General features: G+C 31.6%; 1 protein-coding gene across 1 annotated transcript; it reads right to left on the minus strand.

Annotated features, from left to right (window-relative positions):
* Window positions 1-1,235: 1,235 nt before the first annotated feature.
* On the minus strand, window positions 1,236-23,940 carry LOC141532173 (uncharacterized). The gene is made up of 3 exons (XM_074250396.1): window positions 23,500-23,940; window positions 4,789-5,475; window positions 1,236-3,843 (listed from the first exon to the last, which is right to left on the minus strand). Exons 1-3 carry the CDS (start codon window positions 23,870-23,872, stop codon window positions 2,426-2,428), a joined length of 2,478 nt encoding a protein of 825 aa, XP_074106497.1. The 5' UTR covers window positions 23,873-23,940; the 3' UTR covers window positions 1,236-2,425.
* Window positions 23,941-27,423: the final 3,483 nt, after the last annotated feature.

Consider the following 27,423-nt stretch of genomic DNA (forward strand, 5'->3'; position numbering starts at 1 on the left):
TCACGGAAAAAAAAATATTGTTACTGAAGCCATCTATTAGATACCTACTCGTAGATTCTTACTGTAGCAATGTGTATTCCTACAAGAGCACTACTGTAGGGTTACTGGAGTGATCTGTTGGTTGGCTACAATCGCTAACCAACATTTTTCTTACAGAGCCCTTTTACCAGACAAAACGATTTAAATATTTTATATTTTATATTTAATAACAAAAAATTTTATTATTCTATCGATTCAATCTTTTAATAATTTTATTATTATTGAAAAATTATACGGATAAATAAAAAAGAATAAGTAATTAAAAATTATAAAATAGATTACATATTAAATTAACAAGTTTTTGATAATACTTATTTATTTTTCATGGAGCATTTAAAAAAAAATTGTCACAAGAATTTAAGAATTTTCAAAATTTTATATATTTCTTGATGGTCAATTTTTTAAAAAATTTTTTGGAGACGTTTTAAATAATTTGTTGGATCTATAAATTTGCTCCAGCACATTTTTCATTAAATTATTCGGATTTGATCCTGTCATTGCACTAATTATTTTCAACTTTATTTAAAAACTACCCAAACTATTAATATCTCTATTGGAAAGAACAAAAAATTAATAAGCCAAAGTTTTTTTTAATCATAATCCATAACTCTCGACAGTCGCATATGAATTACAGGTTGCTAGTAAATAATTACATTAATTTTGGAGGTGATAAAATGTGTCAAAAAACAAGATTGCGCGCAGAATCTGAGACTTGAACGAGGCATTTACCCCTCACAGCAATCCCGTTTGGCTCTCCCAACGCACCGGCGTAGCTATTTTAGCCAACTACTGTATTCCTGCCAGAACGATCTAATAGATGGCTCTAGTAACTCTCTAACAGTTGGTTGAGTGGGGATAGCTACTATAGCATTACAATATTGCTCTGAGAGCGATATTTTTTTTTCCGTGTTTAATATTCACTAATTTTCACTACATAAATGACTTAGATACTTAAACTATTTCTGTTTTAGTTTCTTCGTGTAAATTGCACCTATAGATAGTAAACAAATTCGAAATATATATTTTTTTTGTTAATTTTAAATTACATATTCTTCGACGTAGAGAAATTTTTTTAATAAAAATACTAATTCTATATCAACAACATATATACATATATATATATATATATATATATATATATATATATATATATATATATATATATATATATATATATATAATTTAAAATATGTACGCCTGCCTATTCAGCAATACAACGAGTATTTAAAAATATGTGCGTGCAATGGGTGTAAAATACCCATAACTTTTTAAAGAAAATATACACGCTTTTTGTTAATAAATATAGCATCATATACATAAAATTAATTACTCGTTTTTAATCATATGTATACACATATGGATGGATATTTCATATTTCATAGTAGTTTAGACGAAAAAAATTTATTATTTCATAACAATTTTTTTGGAGTAAATAGACATTTAAAACAATTAAATTACCCATTTATTATTCACTCTCTCTCTTTTTCTATATATAATATATATCGGCATTTTTTCTGTACCTGCATTCAGTTAAATTTATATGTATACATATAATACGGCATATATATACATATTTACAATATTACTTTATGTTTTAACCATAAATAACCATTAATAATGTAATTACACTTTTTTCAATGGATTCTCTAATTTTTTTCTTCTTATTTATACGGGAAGAAATAAAAAAAAAATTTTTTTAAAGATTGTCCATTGAGTTTTAAAAAAACTCAAATTTTTTGAAAATCGGCGTTTAGCGTGTCCGGATCACGGGGGAAAATTTAACAAATATATATTGAAAAATAAAATTTAGAATGAAAATAAAATAAATATAAGTAGCGGTACCTTAGTTTTAACAAGTGATGATTTTAAATCAGATAACAACTTGTTTGTTTAATTTTATAAAAAAATTGTTACGTTTGTAATTAATTTGTTTAAAAAAAAAAAAAAAAAAAAAAAAAGAATTTTATTTAACTGTTAAATATTTCTTATAAATACAATTCTGTATAATGTATGATAAAATTAGTTAATATAGATTAACATTTTAAACTATGGCTTGAGTAATAAAAAATCTAAAACTTAGTCGATTAAAACTAAGGTAACGATTAACGATTATACGACCGCACAATTGAAAGACTCAGGTATCCGTGAGAGGATATTCAAGTGTCAACAGAGATCAAATAAATTAATACTATAACATTTTCTCATAAAATTACTAATTATCTTGAAAATTTCTCAATATATTAGTTTTTAAAATTTAATAATAACGAACAATTACACATTAGTTTATAATATTCAATAATTGTTTAAAATCTCTTAAAACACGATATTGAAATCTCTCGGAAGAAACATAATCTAATCAATATTATTTTTAAAAAATAATATTAATTTATTGATTGCAAGGAGAAGATACGTGAGCTTGAGAATGATTTCTAGAGTTAATATGACTTGCCTCACGTTTGAGCCTCTGCTTCAAATGAACCTTGGCGTGTCTTTTTTTCTCGTCACTTCTGGCAAACTTTCTTCCACATTGATCACAGCAGAACGGCTTTTCACCAGTGTGAGTTCTAACATGGGTAGTTAGGTGATCGCTCCGTGAAAAAGAGCGCATGCATATGCGACACTGGAATGGCTTCTGACCCGTATGAATACGTATATGTCTTGTAAGTTCATCGCTACGTGAGAATCGTCGATCACATCCGTCGACTGGGCAAGCGTAAGGCCTTTCATGGACTGGAGTTTTGCTAGGTCTGTTGGGATACTTTCTCGGTTTGACTGGTACTAGCCTCAGAGGAAGAGAACTCTGTTGATAGACTTGGGACAGAATTTCATGGCCTTTCGATGTGCTAGGATTGTACTCAGCAAGTTGAACAGCCCCGGATCCTGATGTCGATAGCTGTTGTTGAGGTTGAGACTGTTGATGTTGCTGCACCGCTGGATTGTATCCAGAGTTACCAACTGGTTCTTGTTTGAGCGTAGTCTCTTGGTGATGATGGTGGTGGTGATGATGTGGCTGAGGCTGGTGATGAGACAGTAGTCCTGGATCATAGCTGTCCTCGTGACTAGTGAGCCAAGTTGTCGATGTCGAAGATGGTGAATCGTGATATCCAGAATGAGTTGGGGGCTTTGAATCAACTTGAAGAAGTTCTACAGTTTCTCCACCGTAGGGGGCTGAGTGAAGTGACGGATGGAGAAATGGTTGACTGGTTAAGGTAAGAGAAGGTGATGGAATTGAATTCCATATTTCTTGAGATGTTTGTTGTTGTTGTTGTTGTTGCTGCTGTTGTTGTTGTTGTTGTTGTTGTTGTTGTTGTTGTTGTTGTTGTTGTTGTTGTTGTTGTTGCTGTTGTTGCTGCTGTTGCTGTTGCTGCTGTTGTTGTTGTTGTTGTTGTTGTTGTTGTTGTTGTTGTTGTTGTTGTTGTTGTTGTTGTTGTTGTTGTTGAGGTGTTTGAAGAGTATTGAGAGTAGTCGATTGAGTGCAGGTAGTTGTAAAGATACCGCGATAAGTGAGCGTGGGTACATTACAAATGTTGACACTAGTGACAGGCGTAGAAGAAACAGATGTCGTCGAGTGTGGAGCTGAGTAGAGAATGACACCTCCTTGAAGGATATTACAGCGCTCAATATCCTCCTGGGATTGATGATGACGCTGGGGACTAGACGCTGGATGTGATCCGCCAGTGGAATCCGTGTTATCTTGATGGTGGTGGTGATGATGTTGCTGGTGATCTCTTCCCGTAGAAACCACCGTTTCATCATCTTCTACGGTTGCTGCTTCGAGGGAAAGATCATCACCTGCTAGGCTACCTGCAATTTGAAGAAATAGAGGGTTAATATTATACAATGAATCAAATGAGTTTATTTGTTAATTAATAGTGTCTCGCGCAGACTCATTCAGCTATATGCTGGTCGATTTTGCTGGGGACGCTGACTCCCGGGCAATGCATTGTTTAACACACATACGCCATTGTGTAGTAAAGGAAGAAGCGAATGATACGATATCAATTTTATCTTATATGGCTAACGCTCTATTATCTACAACTCATTTGTCTGTATCCTGTATTTTCAGTAGATACGTTTAAAATTATTATAGATCAAGTTGGACTAGATAGTGACACTGAAACAGATGTTTTAACTTTTATTTTATTTTATTTTTTTTTTTCAAATAAAATTTTAAGAGTCGGGTTGACCCTAGAGCAGCATCTAACCCTAATCTACCATTGATGTGAATTAAAAAAATAATATTGTTTATAAGTTACCGGAGAAAGGAGTAAAGTCAGCTGTGGGTGAATCTAATAATAATATCTGAGAGGGATGAAAGCCAGACAGAGGGTAGGAAGGAAGGTTGATAGCACAAGCGGAGAATGAAAACAGTATTGTGGTATCGGGGTCGTATGGAACTATGAATGAACTCAGTGAAGAGGGGAAGCATTCGGGAAAAACAGTTACCGGAGGGATACGAGATTGAATGCAGAGAAGAGAATATAATATTAAAGCCGAGAAGGAGTTGAGGGTGGTGAGGAGAAGAGTCTGCCTGAATGTTGGGGTCGTTAAGTATTGATCCACGGTCGCTGGTTGAGCTTCGATATTGGTCGTTTTTGCGGGTGACCGTTCTACGTCACGGACGTCGCGTGGCTCTGATGCCCTTGACTTTGCCTTTGAACAATTTCTCCGGTGCTTTGGGGTTCAAAGTCAAATAGGATCGATAATAAAATATAGTCTTTTATCACGTGGGTAACGTGGATGCTGTACCTGATATTGGCGGTGGTTCTACGAGCGCAGAGGGTCCAAAAAAAGAAGGCAAATCACTGCTGGTAGTCACAGGAGTGTTTAAATCACCAGGTTTATCTTTTTCTGTGGTATCATGGATGTCATCTTGGCAGTTTCCGATGCACACATCATCGTCGTCACCGTTCCTTTGATGTTGGATTTGTTTTTTCCCAGAATCACTCGGTGAGATGGGATTGTCAGAGATGGAATGATGCTGGTGGGTATCATTGTGATGATGATTGTGGTGGTGATGATGCCGATGCCGGTGATGGGCATCCGAAGAGTCCGAACTGGCAGAATGTAATGGAGGACAGCTGGAGAGTGTGAGAAGTGACACTGCTTTGCCACTGTTGATGGAGGTCGCGGCAATCGGCGATGACGTTCCACGACCTATGTGGATCCCTGAAGTTGAAGTTGCAGTATTGTATGCCAGACAGGTGTCAAAACTTAATTGAACAGCTTGAATATTGTATGAAGCGTGGGTGTGATGGACATGGTGATGATGGTGTCCCGGTGGAGGTGACGAAAGAAGGAATGGACTGGCTGCAGCGTGATGCTGCGTGCCAACCACCTCAATTCCGTCCATTGTCATCCTCTGGAGTTGGATTGGGTTAACTATTGTGGTAGACGCTGGGATAGCTTCCTCTGGTCCACACTGCGTCTCCTCGCCTATGGGTGTATCGTTTAACGCTATTATTTTTACAATTATTATTCAAACTAATTTACATAAAACGTTAGTTTTTTTTTTTTTTTATTAATCTTGTCTCTCTCTCTCTCTTTCTCTTTCTCAGTCTCTCACACTTTACTTAATTATCGCTTTTATTTTTATCATTCAAACTCAGGTTTCTTTCAAAATAGTTGCACAAGACACACTCAACAGTAGTATAACTTAAAAGCTCCACTTTTGAGTTGATAAATAAAGTTAAGTAGAAGTGTTTCAAACAAAAATGATAATCTACACTTCTGCACCTTTTGGTAGCACTTAATCACCAGGGAAACTTAAAAAATATTAATTTATCGAAGGCAATTCGATGACACTAAATATTATTAGATTAGTCAGACTCAAAATAGTAAAAATATTATTCTCCTAGTGAATTGAAACTCCGAGTTTAGTTTTCCTCCTTCTCCCCCTCTCCTCTCCTCACTCTAACGTAGCAATGAGTGAGAGAGAGAAGAGAAAACTTTAACACTGTTTTCACTCATATGTCGGGATACAAAAGTAGATGTATGTATTTAAGTATTATTTTCTTTCACTTAAGTGCGTACGCCTCCTCAGAATTGAAGCTTGCGGATCAACAATAACAAAATCGAGCACACACGCACACACACACTGTTGCAGCCGAAGTGAATAAGAATAAATGATAAAAAAAAGGCAAGGGTGCGTGGGTTTTCTTCCTTTCCCGTAAGACTGGCTGGTGACCCGCGTCGTGCTTATATTTCGCTGTCTCTCCTGTACTAACAGTAGAGGGATGTAAAGGACGCGTGATGCGTGGGGGTCGCGCACCAACTGAGCCGAGTCGCGGCGCGCCCCGTAGTTTTATGAATGGACCGCGGAGACTGTCCCATATTTGGAAGCGGCGGCCGACCGACAGCCAATCCCCGCTCTTCGCTTTCCTGACAGTGTACGCGCGCGTGTGTTACCCCTTAAGCGCTTTCCCCACTTACTTCTTTTTTCTCCTCTATCACCGCCACTAGACCGTCGCTCTTACCACCACTCTTCCAGTGGTTCTCCCTCTGCTCAGCTGCTTAGTTTACCCGGCACAATTACCTCTCTTAACCCGCAGAGTTCTCCAGTGACGTTGCAATCTGTGACGTAAACTGTGGCGTGCGCCCAATCTCCCACACCAACTGAGAACTTGAGTGTGTCTCGTGCGCTGACACGGAAGTCATGGGTAAAGACCATGTGTAGTTTAAGTATTTAAATGTTTTACAGCATTGATAAATCAACGAGTCTAATAATTCACACTGTATTTTTTTTTTTTTTTTTTTTTTTTTTTTTCAAGATAATGCACTATTCATGATGCGAAGCATGAAAGAGAGCTTTACGATCGAAATCCTCATTTCGGCAACTATTTTTATTATTATACCCTAGCATACTATTAATAGTTAACATAATTTAATGGAGATTAGTTCTATACTTTTCAAAAATTTATTTAGTGCGACGAAAACGGAAAGAAATACCAACACAGTTTAAAAATTTTCCCTTTCGTCAAGTATGAAACCCGTTAACAGTGTAACTTGCGAAAAAATCGATTAAATGAATGAAAATTTTGTTTTTTTCAATTCTCTGAAGGAATTAAAGGTCCCCTTTCACCAATGGCTATGTAATTCAGTGTCATTTAATTGAAATTAATCAAATAAACTGTATATCTATATATTTGTCCGACTAAAAGCGCCTGTGCCTGCGATATTAAAAATTTTTAACTTCCCGCTAAGAAAATTGAAAATTTTTGAAAATTAGGAAGTTGTTGGTTTTCCCGCGTTTTTCAAAAATTGAATTTTTATCAGATCTCGACGTTTTAAGGTCCTAGGAAGCTTCTTTGACGATTTTTAAGATGGTGGGTGTATATGGATGTTTGTAAATTTGAAAAGCTGCGTCGAATGCCGCCAACTGCGTGAAAATCGGTTCATTCAAAAGTTATTGCGGTTTGAAAATTCAAAAAATAGTGTTTTATTAAACTTCTATCAGACTTTTGAGCTCGGAGAGTTCAAAACTACATCAAAATTATATTTTTGAGCTCTTCGAGTTCAAAAACGTAATAAGCGAAACGGAAAATTAATAAAGCAGAAATTAGATATTATGTATATAATTTTTTTTTTTTTTTTTGTATCTAAGCCCCTTACATTTGATATGATAAGAATAAACTTCGTATATCTTTTTAGTTGTATTAAAAGCAACATTTTATACCTCGTAACAGTTTAGCTTTCTCGCTTACAACTTACGGTGGTGGCAAAACAAAATTCTAAAATTATCCGAAGCGTCGAGGCAACAGTGGGCGCGCACTATTCGTGGACTTACTCGACTCGGGTTTGCGCGGGCGAACCAAACTATTTTGAGCCACCACGCAACCACCTGAGCCAAATATCCTCAAATACCAAAACGATTTGATGGTAGTACTCATATAGCCGATGCTGAATCATCGAAATGTTCGTTTGACATTTGTTTTTCGTTGAAATTTATTTGCTGTATTTTTTTTTAATTTACATAAATTTTAAATTGTGTTGTAATCATAAACTGAGAGAAAAAAATCGGCATTGTGGCAAGAAATTAATTTGTTTAAAATTTTTAACAATTTAATTTTTTGGTTAAAAAAAATCAAAATTTTTCTCACATTAACTTTTTTGTTGAAAAAGCAGTTTTATAATTTTGGAAAATCCAAAAGTGCACGCCTTATTACACTGATTTATTTTTCAAGCAAAAAATAAATTGTGTAATTGATGTTGAAAGGAAAAAAAAAAATAATTAATTACTTTCTTATTGAGTATTTTCTATTTTTTTTTAAATTATTGGCGCCCATTTCTCTAATCACATGCGCGCGCAGTTTAAAAAAAGATCACAAAATTCCTTGACCTTGACGAGGTAGGAGTAAATCTACCTCACGCTCTTCGCGCTATGAGGCATGCAAAAAAGAATTTTAGATCAAGAGCTTGGGAATTTTCATCTAAAATTTTTTTTCCCATATCTCCCTCTTTCTAGGTTTTTAGGAATGTTGCATAGAAAAATCACAGAGAAAATCCATGGCAGTACAGTCGTAACAGATCTATCTATATATAGGAGACTTTCTATAGATATAGACACTCATCACGATATCTCTGGAACTATAAGACCTAGAGACTTGAAATTTGGCAGGAATATTCTTTTCGCCGAGTAGAGGTCAGCTAAGAACGGATTTTACAAAATTCCGTCCACAAGGGGGGTTGCGGGGGCGTTAACAATGAAAAATTCCCGTTTTTAAACTATAGCTCCTATCGACTCTAAATTTGGTAGGAATCTTCTGTAAGAGATGTAGAAATAATTTATAAACGAATTTTACGATATCTCACCTCACAGAGGGTTGCGGGGGTGGGTTTAACAATCAAAATTTTTAATTTTCAAGCTATAACTCCTACAGACTCCAAATTTTGTAGGAATTTTCTGTAAGTGATGAAAAAATAATTTATGAACGAATTTTACGATATTCTACCCCAAAGAGGATTGCGGGGGCGTTAATAATGAAAAATTCCCGTTTTTAAACTATAGCTCCTATCGACTCCAAATTTGGTAGGAATCTTCTGTAAGAGATGTAGAAAAAGTCTATGGGCAAATTTTACGATAGCTTATCTCACAGGGGTTTGCGAAGATGGGTGTTAGCATTAAAAATTTTTAATTTCCAAGCTATAGCTCCTATAGACTCCAAATTCTCATTTCAAATTTTTTTCTTCGTGCCAATTATTATTCATTTTTGAAAAAAAGCCACGCAAACATTATAATGATTGCACATTGAAAGTTACAATGAATATTAGCTAGAATAATTACATGGATAAAAGGTATATGCTAATTCGATGAAATTTGGAATTTGTGAAAGTCAAAACAATACTCTAATTATATTTCAAGTTTAGAACTAAAAATACAATTCTATAAAATGCCCAGCGAAGCGGGCAGGTAACAGCTAGTAGCTTATATATAAGCTCACAATAATCGATTAGAAACTCTTCTTTATCGATCACCAAAACGTTAGTCCTCTTTTCTAGCGCATACACTAGGTCACCCATCCAAGTACTAACCACAGTAAATGCTACTTTGCTTAGGTGATCGCCCGAGTCAGACCAGTGCGACTATCTTTGTCGCTTGGATCATTATTTACACGTTTTTTTTTATAATTGAGCTTACTTTGTATTTAAAAAGTTATAACATAATATTCTTGTAGATTTTAACACAAATTATTTGGAAATTTTACAAAATATTTGCTGTGAAATTTACAAAAGAAATCTGTCTGTAAAAATTGCATATTTTTTCTGAGTCATTTATTGAGTGGAAAAATTTAAATTTCGTCAGGTAAAAAATAAAATTTTCTAAATTAAAATCTTTCAACAAATTAATTTCTTGTCACAATTTTTTCCAAAATAAATTATTTTTTTTAGTGTAATAATAAAGATTCTAATTATGTATTATGTTAAGTTATGCGCTGAAGTATGAATAAATTGAGTGATAAAATATAAATAAAGTTGTTTACTGGAATTATTGTGTAGATTTTCATGAGATGTTTTACGGATGAAGACACACGACTTGTAGGTACAAAAGAGGAGCCATCAGTCAATTGAACGCTCACTGACATGAATCGTTCATTCTGGCGATCGAGTTCGAACTTTTTATACGCCTCATGCTACCGATCGTTATCCCTTGAGACGTGACATCGACGTATTTCCAACGTAGACACATAATCTACGACCACAACCACGGTAATGATGTATAAAAGACGAATATTTCGTTTTATTTATTACATCTTTGTTCCTTCTTTATCTTTCTATTCCCACAACTTTTTCTCTCTTTGTCGGCCTCACTTGAACGTCAACTTTGCTTTTTGTCTTGTGCTATCGATCGCGAATCCTTGACGGCACGCGACCACCCGAGGCAAAAGAGAAAAGTATGTACACGTGCGAGAATGCGACGATCAGCACCCGTTTTTTCACCTCTTCTCCTGCGTTAAACTTGTAAACAATATATTCTTTCAATCTTTTTCTCTTTATATCACATGTGTTTTTGTCATTATACAAACGTAAGCGTATAATGAAATTCACCGGAGTTATGTTATTAAATAAACGAGAGAATTACAGGTAAAAAATTTTAACGCACTAACTTTTCAACTACCGGTTTTACGTAGCCTTAGGTATTTCATGCCAGAAAATATCAGTTTTATAATACATCCTTGAAGATTACCTTTGAAAATTATCTTTTTTATCAATAAATGGTTATAGAATACGAAATAATTGATAATTAAAGTACTTTTGGTACAACATTGTCAGAAAATTAGAGATTATACGCGCCGCAAAAGTATATGAGCTTGTAGCTAAGTAATCCATAATTTTTACGCACGACTGTACCCGTGGAGACGCAACTCGTACAAATGTTTTTGTCCGTTTCTGTAGATACATACTTTTATATAAATTGTTGAAATTTAATCTATTATATATAAATAAATAGACGGTCAAAAAAAATTTTTTTTAAACTCACAACAAATACATTAAAAGAATGTCAGTTTTTTTAAAGTTTCTAACTGTTAATTTTTTTTTTTATAACTAACAAACTGGTAAAGAACTGCAGCGAGCGTATGCAATTAATCTTAAATATCTAATAAACTTCCCGCTAAGAAAATTGAAAATTTTCAAAAATTGTTTTTTGTTATTGTTTTTACCCCGTTTTTCGAAAATCGAGTTTTCATCAGTATGTAAACCTCTCATAACTTTTGAACGGCTTGGCCGATTTGATCGCGATTGGTGTCATTTGAAAGGGCTTGACCAAACTTAGATTTTTAATACAATTTGGACCGATTCCGACCGGTAAATTTTGAGGAATCTTAAAAAAACTACGAAAAAAAATTTTTTCAAATCAAGTTTTTTTTGAATAACTTTTAAACGGCTCGATCGATCAATTCCAAAAACTAATCAGCTCTTAACATCGAAAAACCACGTCGATCGCCATCAAGCCGGTCAAAATCGGTTGATTCGTTCGTGAGTTATCGTTGACGAAAGAAATCGAATAAAAGCGTTTTTTTCGAATTACACCGAAACTTCCGGTCTTATCAATTTGTATTTAAATTGATGAAACCGCGTGAAAATCGGTTCATTCAAAAGTTATTGCGGTTTGAAAATTCAAAAAATAGTGTTTTATTAAACTTCTATCCGACTTTTGAGCTCGGAGAGCTCAAAACTACATCAAAATTGTATTTTTGAGCTCGAAGAGCTTTCCTATTTTTTTTTTCAAATCTTCGATAGAATATCTTAGTTCATTATCATTTAAAAACTTTTTCCTCAAATTAGCTCCATACAAAAATTTTCAAAAGTAACATTTGAAAAAATCATCAAAAATTGAATTTTATGTTTTCAATTCTATTTCTTGTATACAATTACTCTATTATTGTCTGCGTTGAAAATTACTAAAATTCTGACCATTCTAAAACTTTATTTTCATACCTCAAAAAAGTTGCTCAAAATTTATTTAATTTCAAAATAGTTTGCTTTTAATGTTGTCAAGTAAGCAGGAACATCAAAAAATTCTTAGCTTTTTTTTTAAGTTACAATATAGTAATATAGTAAAGAACATGTATTTTTTTGTGAACCTTGTGTACATGCAATCCACAATTTTTAATGTGAATAACCGCAGAATAAAATCTTAACTGTTTTTGATACTAACCTGATAATAGCAGTTTTTTCAAACACGTATTACAAGTACTATTATAACTATAATTAGTCCAGAAGAATTTGTAATATGTCAGAATAATTTAGAATTATCAAAAGTAAATAAATTTTTTAACTTCAACCATCGGAACATGTCAAGAAACTCAGCGGATTGACTTAAAAAAGTGAGCTAAATTACCAGCTTGGAGCTATTTTCAGTACAATTATATTATAACGGTGTAGAGATCAGTATTGTTCACTTAGAGATTTGCAAGGTAAAATGGAAAGACGATAAAGTGCAATTTACTTGACCGACCTCGGTCGTTTGGAAGCTTGCGCTCGCAACGAGCTTTTCAATAGCAACAAGAGAGTAACTGTCGCTCATCTCTATTGATATGTAGATATAATACCTTCTGCATTAAATTTCAGATGAAGCAGCGACTTTCATATCACTTTATCTGTTGAAGAATTTATTTTTATAAAAAGAGATTAACGCGTCTAAATATTTTAGTTTTAGTCTTCTACGCATTTGAAATAAAAGTTTCTACATTTCAGGTTCTTAATAAAAAACTATTTCTCCATAAAATATGAATGCAATTTTAAACTTAAAGTTTTTAAGACTTTATAAATTCTTTTTTGCCTTCAGAAGTTGGAAAAAATTTTTGCTCTCATGTTTTTGGACAAAATTTCTATTTTATCGTTTTTTGATGTTTTGAAATATTCTTTTTTTAAATACATAAAAAACGAACAATTTTAGAAAAAAATTGAATATCAAAATTTTCTAAAAAATTGATAAATTTAAAAATGAAAGATAAAATGGTTGCCCCGATTATAAATATTTACCAAAACTACTCTATAAAATTTACAGAAAAATTTATAAAAAGTAAAATTTACCGAACTCAATATTTAATTTTTACCTGTTGAGTTTTGTGATTTTAAATCTGTAAATTTAATATATTAAGTCTGTACTTATAATAGATTTTTTTCTGTAAATATGACGGAAATTTTTTTCCAATTTTAATTTTTCTAATTTTGTATAATGTATACGGAAAGAACAAGATGACACTGGATATCATTTCAGATTATACTCAGTGATATCTGCGGTGAAAAAAATTTTCAGATAGTAGCTAGTATAATCCAGATTATACTGGGTGATATCTGGATTATACTCATTGTAATCTAGATTATACTCATTATAATCTAGATTATACTTATTATAGTCTATATTATACTCACTGTAATCTAGTCTATACTCATTGTAATCTTGATTATACGGATTATAATCTTGATTATACTCATTATAATCTAGATTATACTCATTATAATCTAGATTATACTCATTATAATCTAGATTATATTCATTATAATCTTGATTATACTTATTATAATCTTGATTATATTCATTATAATCTAGATTATACTCATTGTAATCTGGATTATACTAGCTACTATCTGAAAATTTTTTTCCCTCAGTACAAAAAAAAAATTATTTATTGACACATGATAAAAATTTTAAATTTACAATTAACGGATCAATATTTACATTTATCTCTAAAAATTAAACTTGATTTTAATTCAAAAAGTTACTCTGCAATGATAACATTATACTTTAATAAATTTTACAGTCTATATACTCTGTAAATTTTTCAGATTATTTTATTCTAATTTGTTGTTTGCGAAAGTAGATTAATTAATAAAGTAAAAAAAAAATTTTTTTTTTATTATTGATGGATTGAGTTTCTATTATTATCATGATTGCAGTGATATAGGTTGTAAATTCATTGACAACGATCGACTGATGTTATAAATAAAGAAGGAACAAGCATAGTATATAGAGTTAAAGTCCTCCCACAGAGTATTTGAAACTAACGGATGTGTAATTCTTATAAAGAAGGTAGGCAGGCAGTCTCAAGCCGGGAGGCTTTAATATACTTTTCTTTTTATCTGGTTCTTTCTCTCTCATCAACCGATCCGGTCTTCACCAGCTGGATCTCTCATCTTGAATTGCTTCGCTGTCACATCGATTTTCCTGGAGATCGTTAAGGTTTGCACTGGTTGGACACGCGGGCACAGACAACGATCGATCTCTTTGCTTCGTGAGACGATCATTCAACTAAAAAAAATATCTGTATAATCGTACGGAGTTGACGTATATTCAATGTATGAAAGTAATACGACTAATACATATACAAGCTCAAGTACTATATCTGATGTGAGCGCTACCTACTTTTTAAGTCGCGATGATGATTTACGCACCCAAGGTGTTTACTTCAAGACCTGAAACTATCCTTTATCGTCCCAGCATGCTCGTTAATCGATCGCCAAGTTACCTCTTTGCTTTATCGTATTTTCAATACTACCATTGCTTTTTTCAAACGTTAAAATTAATCTATATCTAGAAATTTATAAGCTTTACTTTGAGTTATAAGTATTCGTATTAAGGTTTATTATTTATTCAAGGGTGCAACAATTTTTTATTTTAAATTTTCGCTGAAAAATTTAATAAATTTAAGAACACGATTAAACTATTACCCTAAAAACTTGAAGTCGATTGATCATTGTAATCCGAGATGAATTCAATTAAAAATTAGATATTTAACATTGACTGCATATGCTTTCTGCAATTCTGTATAAGTTTCTTAGTTATAAAAAAAAACTAACTGTAAGAAACTTTCAAAAAACTGACATTCCTTTAATGTATTTGTTGTGAGTTTAAAAAAAAATAAAAACAAATTTATGACCGTCTAATTATTTATAAATAACGGATTAAAGTTCAACAATTTATAAAAAAGTATATATCTACGGACAAAAAGAATTGTCTTGCGTAAAAATTATGGATTATTTTTTTTAGATAGTAGCTAGTATAATCCAGATTATAATGAGTATAATCCAGATTATAATGAGTATAATCCAGATATCACCCAGTATAATCCAGATTATAATAAGTATAATCCAAATTATAATGAGTATAACCCAGATTATAATGAGTATAATCCAGATTATAATGAGTATAATCCAGATTATAATGAGGATAATCCAGATTATAATGGGTATAATCCAGATTACAATGGGTATAATCCAGATATCACCCAGTATAATCTGGACAATATTAGCTACTATCTGAAAATTTTTTTCACTACAGATATCACTGAGTATAATCTGGGATGATATTCAGTATCATTTTGTTCTTTCTGTGTAATGCATTTTTTTTGGTACGAGAAAATTTTCAGTTTTCAAAAAGAAGTAAGATCTTTTCCTGAAATTTTATTCTTAAGAAAATTTATTTCCGCTGATATTTTTTAAAAATCGGAGCAAGAAGAAAAATGGTAGAATCTTATAATTTTGATGAATATATTTTATTTTCACTTAAATATTTTATACAATAAATTTCAGAAATTCTAGATAATAAATCAACATTTTTATTATTACTTGATTTATCACAATTAAAGTGATTGAAGTAATTTTTCTTGGAATACTTAGTTACTCACTTGAAAAAATAAAAATTTTTGTTCAGAGAATTATACATGTATTGATGAACTCACGTTGCTACTAGAATTACCCGTCTACAACGAGAGAGAAAAACCTTTCTCCATACCTGTAATTTACCTCCGCTCGATCATTAAGCATATCGCCTCTTTAATATCCCTGTTTCTTAATCTTAATATATGTTCAATTATGACCTAATATACGAATATTTATGTTATAAGATGTAATCTTTTTTTTGTACACTGAAAGAAAAAAATTCTTTTTAAAAAAAAGAGAATTTAATTTTTTTTTAAATTAAAAAAAATTTTATTTCTTAGTTTAAGAAATAACATTTTTTTTCACAGTAACTTTTTTATTGAAAATAAATTTTTTTGATTAAGAAAAAAAATTTTGAATAGACAACTTTTGAATTTTTTTTATTCAAAATCAATAAAAATTTTTTTCCACAAAAATATTGCTGAGAAAAATTTTAATTTCTTTAACTAAGAAATAAAATTGTTCAAAATTTTAAACAAATTAATTTGTCGTCTTTTTTTTTTAACAGTGTATGAAACAATAATATCTGGCTCATATTAAAGTGCTTCATAATTATTTTTCAATAAATATTAAAATCCATCGAATCGTATGTTAAAAAGTTTTCTAAATGTAGAACACGTCATCTTAGAATGTGACCGTCGATATGTATAAAAAGAGCGTTAAGAATATTAGTACATGTTTATTGAGGAAAAAAGATTTCTAATTAATCTCTTAACTGCATCAGATCTAGATCATCGGTATATTCATCTTCAAACTTTTTCTACACTGAAAAAAAAATTAACTTGAATCAAGAGAAAAATTCTTGAACGAAGAAAATAATTTTGAAGAGTTTCATTTTCTTGAATCAAGACAAAAAATTTTTGAATTAAGTAAAATTTACTTAAACCAAGAAAAATTTCTTAGTTTAAGAATTTTTTTACTCAAATCAAGAAGATAAAATTCTTCAAAATTATTTACTTGATTCAAGTCAATTTTTTTTTCTGTGTACGGCGAAAAAAACATAGGGATTTTTCCTATTTTTGCATAGAAAAAATTCCTATGTTGACATAGGAATTTTTTCTATATTGACATAGGAATTTTTCCAATGTTAACATAGTAATTTTTCCAATGGTAACATGGGAATTTTTTCTTTATTAACATGATAGAAATATCCATGTGACATAAGAAAAATTCATTTATGACATGAAAAAAAATTTTTTTTTCAATTGAAAAAAAAAATAGAAATCGAATAAACACCATTCTGAAATTTTTAGGATATTTGTAGAAAATGCCAAAGTTTCATATGAAAGAAAGAAAAAAGAAATTAAAAATGTTTATCATCGAGAAATTCGGAGTTTTTTCGGAAAATCTAAAAAATAACGATGAAGATAGGTTCGGATAATTTTTTTCTATTTTTTTCCCAAAAAGAAAATTTAATAAAAAAAATTTTGAAAAAAAAAACGTCCCGATAAGTCAATTTTTGAAAAAGTTATGGCAATTTAAGCCACACCGTCCATAATATGGTGGATTTTTCATTTTTTCGAAATGTAAAGCAAAATTTGAAAAAAATTTCCTCGAATTTTTTTATCACAAACCGACTGTATATCACTGTTTTACTTTTAAATGATCTGAAATTGCTCGAATGAGAGAATTGTTATGTAATTTTGTAATTATTAAATTAAGTTACATAAATTTTAGTGATAAATGAATTTTTCTTATGTCACATGGATATTTCTATCATGTTAATAAAGAAAAAATTCCCATATTAACATTTGAAAGATAGGAAACATCCCTATGTTTTTTTCATCGTGTGTGTACAATGTTAGACTGTGATGTCATCTACTATATCAATTTCAAACCTATTAAATTCACAATCAACTTTTTCTTTATAAAAAATAAAGTGACTATCAAAAGAAGTGTGCTTCTTTGATATGTTAGCAGATCACTATCAATTTAGGTCATTTGTATCAAAATAGTTAAGTGGATTTGAATTGTTTGCTTTCATTAGATCTAAACATTTTCGTTTGATAGTTACTCCAAACATTTGAATGATTAAAACATTTCCGAAGAAAAGTTTAATTTTTTAATCGTCACAATTTCATTTAATGCAACAGAAATGAAAAAATCATTAAAATAAGCTAAAAAATTTTTCCGTCAATCAGCAGAAAAATGTTCGTAGGTTGGAAACACAATAATTAGAGAAAAAAATGTATGATGCACTATAAACAGGTATTTTCTTTCAATAAGCGTGAAATACATGATTAATGTTTTCTCTACGCGTATCCGGATTATAATATAAGCTTCTTTTCCTTTTTAATCTATGAATTATCAATATAATATTTTTTTAATTAAGAATTTCATTCATTAAGCATTATGAATTGTGCATTTTGCGTGCTTCCGAACTTGTTTTGCAGAAGATCAGCTTATAGAAATTTTTTTTTAATCAATCGTGTGCATGATATTCAAATAAAAAGAAACAATGTGTCGTTTGCTATTCCTAGTGGAAATAATTATCTAAAAAAATTTTTTACAAGTCTTTACAATTTTAAAAAAAAAAAAAAAAAAAAATCTTAACCGACAATTTACGAACTTATATCCAAAATTGTTTTTTTGAAGAAAGTTACTTTCTGCCACTTTTTATTTCTGCAGCTAAGAAATAAAATTTTCAACAAATTATATTCTTACACGGAAAAAAGTAAACTGTAATAAATAACAGTCGATTTATAATAAGTAATGATCAACTGCTAAAAATTACCACTTCAAACAGTAAAATCATGATTTTACTATTCACATTGTAAAATTGTAATATTTACAATTTACTCTTTACATGGAAGAAAATACTATTTCAAACAGTAATATTCGCCATGTAAATGTCTAAAATGTTTAAGTATAATAATTAACAATTCAGATTTTAATATTTATCATTTCGTACCTAAAAAATGATGTGATGATATGTAAAAAGTATAGAATAAAGTTAGTAAATTTCTAATACAAGCAACGTCAATATTTACAAAGTAAAATGGTAAATTTTAAACGCAACGCTAAAAATCAAACTGTAATTATTGACTTGCTTAGACTGGTAAAATGTATATTTTAAAAGTATAATTTTTACTGTTTGAAATATTAAATTCTCCCAGAGTAAGACCCCCTTCTCTTTCATCTGAGTTCTCCTTCTCTTCATAATATAGACTATATATTGAAATGGCAATTTTTACTGTTTGAAACTGTAATTTTTAAAGATAAAAGAGTCGTTATTTACTATAGTGACAACTACTAATTTCTTATTTTGGATATTAAATTATAAATTGTGGCTTTTATACTTTCTACATTAAGTTCTGTAATATTTACATTTTTGGCACCCCGATGTCCGCTTTACTGTTTGAAACTATAAAAACTAACCAGAATCCGAGTGAATATTACAGTTTACTTTTTTCCGTGTATTAAAAAATTGCTCATTTTCTTAAAAATAATTTTTTTCTCTCAGTGTAAAGATTGAATTTAAAAAAAAATTACTCGAACATTTAGAACGTGAACTTTAATCTATTTAGGTGTTGATTGAATTATACTATGTCAGATATTTACTTTTCACCGTCTGTGTACATTCTTTTACGCTAATTTAGCAGCATAATTTTTCTATAAGCTCCTCCGGATATTTCCGATATTACAGTACTATATAGCGTCAATGAGTCTATTTTTATAAGGTTAACCGACGTAATCTACGTTTGTCGACATTCAAGAAAACTTCCGGTCTACCCCAGGTAGTACGCGATATTAGTCTATAGAAAGGGGCGACGTAAACACTCACAATCTATATATTCACGATATGTAATGCACACAAAAGCAATACCCTTATTCAGTCTCATTTACGTCGACGGTAGTGACGTTTGAGGTAACGATTATTGCGTTGCTAGTTATATTTGTTCAAATGACAATGAATTATATCCAAGCTTATATTCTTTACCAGAATAACTATTCTTGATTGTAGAGTGAACTTCTCCTCGAACGATAATAATATAATTTCATTCATTGATTTCAAAGTGAATATTCTTAGGAAATCAATTTGATAAATTTATTATTAGTATGTTACGTCCGTCTGTATAAACTGACAAATGATTAATTGAAATGTAAAAATTATTTTTCAACATGGAAATAAGTAATGTTCAAAAGTAGAAAATTTTGATTTTTTTTCGATTTTGAGAAATTATTGTCTTATCACAGCTTGAGATCTTAAGAAGGTATTCTGATTGATTTTAGCTAGACATTCGGATGTGTGTAGAAAAAATTTTGTTAATTGATAAATTTGGAACCAATTGATCGATTAAGACGCGCAACGTGGGGGTTGGAAAGATTTATTGAGAATTGGCGCTCATTAAATTTTGAAATTAATCGGTATAGCTCTTTTAAAAAAAATTTGAATTTGAATTTGCGCGCGCAAGTGCGCGCATGAATTTAGGATTTGCATATATTTTTATGCTTTGATATATTTGACCAATCACATTACGAATAGTTTGCTCACATGATATATTTTCATATTTTTCATCTAAATTATAAAAGTGGATTGAAAAGTATTTTTGTTCAGCTGAATAAATTTTTAATTATAATGTAGAAAAATCATGAATTTTGGCTTTTTTCAATTGTCGGAACCAGAATGACCTCTTAATTTCATAATATTTGATAATTGTTTCAATCTTTTTTTTTTCTATAAATATCTCTTCTGGCTTAAATTAATTATTTTCAGTGAAGTAACAAAACGCAGCAAAAAGAGACTATACTAAAATAATTTTTGAATTCTTGAGAATGTGACTGAGAGCATACCATTAGGTGGACTGGATTTTGCTTAAAGATATCTAGTGATACTAATCTAGACAATTCAGGCCAGTCAAAAGAGCTTTTATTCTATTAAATTCTCGTTTTTTCTTTTAAGGCACATAGAAGAAGAGTAGAATTAGAGACTCCGACAGGCCAACTTAATTTGCTCGTCTGTTCGCAGCTCGCGATCCGACATGCTGCTCCCCCCTGGCGAGAGGTCCGATTACATTCGCGTCTTCTTATTATGATTCCTCCAAGTCGTGTATTTTTTCTTAGTTTTATTTTGTCCGAGCTGCTTCATGCACCATAAGAGAGATTGTCATGCCATCTTTTACGAGTAATTATTGTAGCTCTTTTTGGCCTCATGGCGATCGCAGGATCCAGCAAATGGAAAGAGACTCAAAAATAAAAGGACTAAGACTTTAAATCTTACAGCCAGTAAAGTCGATGAATCATCGACGATTTATATGTAATGTGAGAAAGAATATTCGAGCGAGTTGCCGAGAGTATACTGATAATACTGGTATGTGGATCGACGAGTGGCTGCTGGCACAAATATCTTTCTTCTCTCAATCTCTTTTTCTGGTACCCTTTATCGTTTCTCTTTTCGGTTAACTATACACACGTTCTCCTTTATCCACAACTGTCTCATGATTATCTCATGATTTCTTCTTTATGGAATATCTTCCCAGACATCTATTTATTATTTTGTACTCTGATAAGTACCGATATGTTTTATGGTAACCAGAAAAAGTTTGGAAAATCCAAAAATCCAGGTCTTATGATGCTCATTTGAATCTATCTATCTATATAAATAAAAATAAAATGCCGCATGTATGTCCACGCATCACTTGAGAATGGCTGGACCGATTGAGCTAAATTTTTTTTGTTGTTTTCAGAATTTTTAGGAGAAGGTTTGTATGTAAAAAAATTTTTAAAAAATCCTCCCTCAAAGCTCTCAAATTTGGTAGGAATTTTTTATTTGACGATGAATAATGCAAATTTTATTACTTATGATTTTATTAATTTTAGTTATTGCTCTAGATTAACTATTATTATATTAAACTTATTGTTCGAACTTAAAAATTAATTGATCATTATAATAAAATAAAAAATTATAACAAAAACTTTAGTTATTTTGACTGAGGCTCAGCGAAGCGGACCGGGTCGCTAGTTTTAAAAATAAATTCTATTAAAATTCAAATTTGCGCGCGCAAGCGCGCGCCTGAGTTTAGGGTTTGCATATATTTTCATGCTTATGATATATTTGACCAATCACGTTACGAATAGCTTGCTTACATGATATATTTTCATATTTTTTATCTAAATTATAAGAGTGGATTGCTTAAAAAATCTTTCGTCAACAAAACTATTTTTAAGAAAATTATTTTCTTAGATCAAGAAAAAAAATTTTTGAGCCAAGAATTTTTTTATTAATATGATTTATAAAGCAATATGAAAATACAATTTATTATTGTCTATATCAGTAGCCTATAGGATCCGGCCCTTGCTTACCAAAGCATTGAACCGGGTTCGAGTCCGGCGTACATCAATGAATATTTTCAATATTTAAGAGTATTATTCTGCTCAGCTCAAAAAAAAAATAAAACGAGTTCCAACATCAAAAGTTTACCCCCTACCGTAGTCGCTCATGACCTTAGTAGTTTATGCGACTTTAAATAATTTAAAAAAAAAAAAAAACGGCTCAAAGAAGCCTTAAGTATTTCTTGAGATAAACAAAATAATTTCTTAAATTTGTGGATAAATAGAAAAATTTTAGCTTATAAATTTTTTTCGTCATAAAAAATAGAGTTTTCTTAAGTGATCAAGTGAATTCAACATTATTTGCACCAAAAAAATTTTTGCTGGTTTAAAAAATTATTTTTTTTTTTATTTTAAATTTTATTACATTTTACATTGAAAAATTTTGAATTTATTTAAGATGATTCCACGATTTAATAAATAAAAAAATTTCTCTAGTTAAAAATAATATTTTTAAGGAAGTTTTTTCTTGGTTTAAAAAAAATAGTGACTTTCACGGAATTCATAATTTCTGAAAGCGAAAAGTATTTTTTTAAATGAATTTTGAAGACATTTTTCATCTTTGCAAACTGTCTTAGTTCCTTCATGTAAAATTAGTGTAAAAAGAAAAGACGATAAAAATATTTTAGCATATTTTCTACCATCTCAAAAAATCCAGTCAAAATTTTTCTGGCAAAATTCAGGCAGCTTATTGTCAAAATTTCCCTAAAACTTGTCCGTTAATGAATAAACTGAGTTTCAAGAGTAATGAAGATAAGAAAAAAATTTCAGTTATCCGATAAACTTATCTTCACAATCCGACGGTCGAGATGAAAAAAAATATTTAAAAAATAACTGGAGATACATTTATAATGTATGCGTATACAGACACACCCTAAAAATGTCAGATTTTTAGTAGCACTATTTCTTTCTCGTTCTCATAGGTAGTGATGAAAATCTTCGATAAAGTTATCTGTAGGATTATTAACAGGTATTTCGACAAGCAAGATTACATGCTCTAATTTTGATTCTGTATTTTTAGAAATTATTAATTACAATGATGAAAGTGGTAAGAAATATTAATTTTTTTTACTTTCTAAGAATCATTTTGATTTAAAAATATAATTTAGAATTTAACATATTTTTATGGAAGAAAAAAAAAATCGGTTTTTTTGCGCGTTCGTAAAATATCTAACAATTATAAATATCATTCATGAATAGAAGACAAATAAGAGAGTTAATTTCATAACAGTCATGGCTTGCATTCAATTAGAATCAAACATTGTAAGTCATTCGAGATGAGAGACAAGCAATAGAATATCTTGAATGTAGTTTTGTAACACATTTAGTTATCATATCAAGCAAAATGTAAAACAATCTGTTATTGATAGGAATTTCGAATAATGAAGTTATTTCAGAAAGCATATCCAAGCAGACGTGTTTCAAGACTACAATCAATATTACATGTTATGCTAGCATAATATTTACCTGACTGATGAGATTCCGAGGGATGGTGATGATGATGGTGATGGTGATGATGAGGATAGCTGATGGTGGGTGGAGGTGGCGGATAAACCGCTCCCCAGAGACACGAGGTTGTAGGTGGTTGTTGATGGTGATGATGCTGCTGTTGATGCTGGGTCTGCTGCTGCAGTAATTGTTGGACTTGAGCAATATCCACAAACTCTTGTAACTCCCCATCTTCCGGATTTTGAACGTCACGTATTCTAGATTCATTGATAACTGGATGACCAAATGGATTTGGTTGGAGATGATCAAAACCTGCAAGTGGATTAGCGGGTTCGTAATTACTGCTACGTCCTGTTGTATGTTCGCGTCGCATCGCGACGAGCGCCACCATTTTTTCAAATTACACTTGTGCTTGTTGTCGACCAGTGTGTCACTAACTCAACAGCAGTTTCAAGTGACCAGAATAATTTTTCGCACCTTTTAAAGATTAAATTGTCTTGATAAAGATACTGTTGACGTCGTCGATAAATGTCAGCGTCGAAGAATATATCATTCAAAAGCGGCGTTTGGAAAAACTGACACATGTCAACAAACACTCGTTAATGTATCTTAAATATTATCACTTATACTATCTATCAACTACAATAGCCTTATTTTCACGTGGTCGATCACATCAGCATTGCGACTCCACTTACACTATTTCTATAAATAATTTATAAATTTATTTTTTTTCGTTTTCAACAGGACGTTCACTGAACGACAGGAGATATCAGTAAAACTATCGTCATCCGGATGTTGTAGTGCGATATGATTCTAGTAATAAATCTGTTGCTTCTCTCGATTTATTTAAAAACAAACCCGAATTCACTTGAGCACAATAATCCTTAAAATGAAAACTCCCGATCTTTGGAACAATTTTCTCCAATAAACTAAACTTATGCACATCAGCGGATATTGAGGAGTTGGATGCAGCTAAGCAAGGGTTCGCGATAGTCCGCGCTAGACTAATAAAGAGTTGCACACCAAGTGGTTAGTAACATTCTGAGTAAACGAGAAGATGACGATGATGAGGACAAGAGAAGGAGAGAGAAAGAGACCTGAACGGCAGTAGCAACATCAGACCATTGGCTAGCGTCACGTGTGTTCGTTTACATCATCCTGGATCTTACCCCCCAATACTTTGGTTGTTTAGGCATTTTACTCTTCTATCCTCGCCGGTCCTTTCTCTTTTCTTTCTTCAAAAGTCCTTGTCAGAGTAAAGAGTGAGTGAGGTCTCTTGTTTTTCACTACTATACCACTCCTTTATCTCTCACATCTTCACATCCTTCCCTCGTGAGGAATGATTTGATCGCGCCACCTCTTTCATCCCTCCTCTACTTCCACTACTACTCAGTTGTCTCTACAGCCTACAATATCCATTCATTCTTAGTTACCCTCTTACTGCACCACGTCCCTCGTTACTCTGACACCCTACTACTCCAGTCAACCCTCCTACTATACCTTTACATCACCATCAGAGCTTCATTCCCCCGCTATGTACTCTTCCATTTCACATACACATGTATTTAGATTTCTCCTCTTCTCTTCTCTTTTCTTCTCTTCACATACTCTACTCATACTAATAAAATATGCGTCGGTAACTCCTGCCAACGTTTACTAAATGACGTCATTCGCGTGGGGGTGCGCCCACGCCAAATTGTGTCGGTTTTATTCCTTCTCTTTTTACTTTGTTTATCTTTAACAGTACCCTATAAATGTCCATTCCAATTCTATCACTAGTTTCATGGTTTAAATACAATAACGCACTCGAAATTTTCGATTATCATCACAGAGTATCCTTTAGACGATAGGGTGACTTGTTGCATCCATCAATATCATCAATAACAAATCGTTCAGTCATTTCGATAATTTTATAAGCAGAATTTCCATTTTTCATTCGTCATATTACAGATAATTATTTAAAATAAAATCACTGTTTTCTTTTGATGATGTAAGCAGTTAAAAAGGGCGTAAACTACGCATCAGAACAGATCCTCAGGTAGAGGGGATATATTCTTTTTCTTAACACCCTGTCGTGTGCCTCGCAGAAGGTCCGTAATAGTCTTTGCATGACCGAATAAAGATACGAGGTCGATCTGCTGTCAGCTGAAAGAAAATAAAAAATCAAAAAAGGGGAAAAAATGACTATTGGTACCACAGAGAAAGAGAGAAACAACCTGGAGCTTAGGGGTACAGCGGGGGGAACAGAAAAGAGAGATAGTAGGGGCAATTGACTGAAAGGGGGACCGGTGGTGGCGGCACACGCCATATCTGGACTATCCTACGTGGGCTAAAACCACCTTCTCCTCTTCGTCCCTTCATATCTTACCTTTCCAGTCAGAGCAACCAACGATACTTTTTTAGCAGCGTTACATTAATACTGTAATGGCCAAGAAAGGGACATTGAGATTATGAACAGCTCGCGCGCTGCCCCAGGCACCACTGGACCGGAACCACTGTCTTTTATTTTTTAGTCTCTGTCATAGTCGTCGCGTCTAACAGCCCACGGGTTCGAAACGTTCACTTGTTCTGACTAGTGCTTCTTGTCCGCTAGAAAACCAGAATAGATTATAGAGGATATTCTTTTATGGAAATTATTCAACTCAAGAATATCATTATGTTTTATAATCTTTATCACTTCTTAATGACAAATTTATTCTATAAATACTGTCTTAACACATTGCAATCCTAATGTCTTCAGGATCGTAAAGACAAGTGATAATCTGATGGGATCTACCTGTATTACATTAACCTTTATGGTTATTTTAGATGGTGATAATGGTGGTTTTTAATCGTCACTAATTACGAGCTACATATATCAATATCAATAGCACTAGTTGTATTCAATATGTCTCAGGGCTCATGACAAATGATCATTCCGGTAGCTTAGATGTGAAGACTGCTTCCTACCAAATCGTTCACCTCTTAAAAGCCTTTAAATTTGACATGCTGCTTATATATATTATATAAATATATATAAGATGAGTAGCCTCTCGTCTATTTGACAGATATTTTTGTAGTGAGACATTGTTCGGATATTTGTTCTCTCGTTTCATAGTTTGAACAGGTTATTCACACTGACTACCGAAAACCATATTCTATACGATATATCCCGGGTCAAAAAATTTAATCTGTTTTATGATAAATGAAAATTTTTAATGTTTTGCATTCAATTTAATTTTATTATGTGTATCTATTTTATATAAGAATTTAATCTGTTTAAGCCCGTACTATTCCAAATTCAGACCAATTTAAGACAATTTTTAATGTTACATTAAAATTGTTTCCTATTGTTTCAAGACCAAAATCAGAATTTTTTTTTGTCACAATCATTGAGCTGGTTTTGATCGCATCAAGGTCAAAAACAGACCAAAACGTTCCATAATTTTTAGCCGGTTTTTGATCGCCTGTAGATCAAAAACAGACCTTTTACGAATTCGATAATAATAATAATAATAATAATAATAATAATAATAATAATAATAATAATAATGAAAATAATCATAACAATAGTAATATATTTATTTATTTATTTATTATCGTTTTATTCGTGTCCTCGAAGATCCTCTACAGGGCACGGCTTTTCATTCTCTGAAACTTAAATAGTGACTATTCACTATTTCGTTGTACAATGTATACCAAACGGTATACTTCGCACTACCAAATAGTGAATACCACTCATTAAATGATGCGTGAAATTACAAAGTTTAATATTAATCTTGTCATCTTGTCGATGTATTGACATTGTCTTTAATATCGATGATTAGAAAACTATAGATTTAGATCCAATGTAACGATGAGAACTATTTTACGTATGTTAATACAAATTTATTAGTTATCACTGCAACTAATATTCGCAGATACAAAACTTTTATAGCCCATGAAATGTTAAGCTATGACAAA

The sequence above is a fragment of the Cotesia typhae genome, unplaced genomic scaffold, assembly GCF_013202065.1.
Source record: "Cotesia typhae breed Kobodo isofemale line unplaced genomic scaffold, CoteBio_Ctyphae contig_59, whole genome shotgun sequence".
In the NCBI taxonomy this organism is placed as follows: Eukaryota; Metazoa; Arthropoda; class Insecta; order Hymenoptera; family Braconidae; genus Cotesia; species Cotesia typhae.

Excerpts from the sequence above, each read along its gene's own strand:
- LOC141532173 (XM_074250396.1), bottom strand. The coding sequence starts at position 23,872 with ATGGTGGCGCTCGTCGCGATGCGACGCGAACATACAACAGGACGTAGC. Across the intron at positions 5,476-23,499 it reads CTCGGAATCTCATCAGTCAG|GCGAGGAGACGCAGTGTGGA; the intron begins GTAAATATTATG and ends ATACACCCATAG. Across the intron at positions 3,844-4,788 it reads AGAACCACCGCCAATATCAG|GTAGCCTAGCAGGTGATGAT; the intron begins GTACAGCATCCA and ends TTCAAATTGCAG.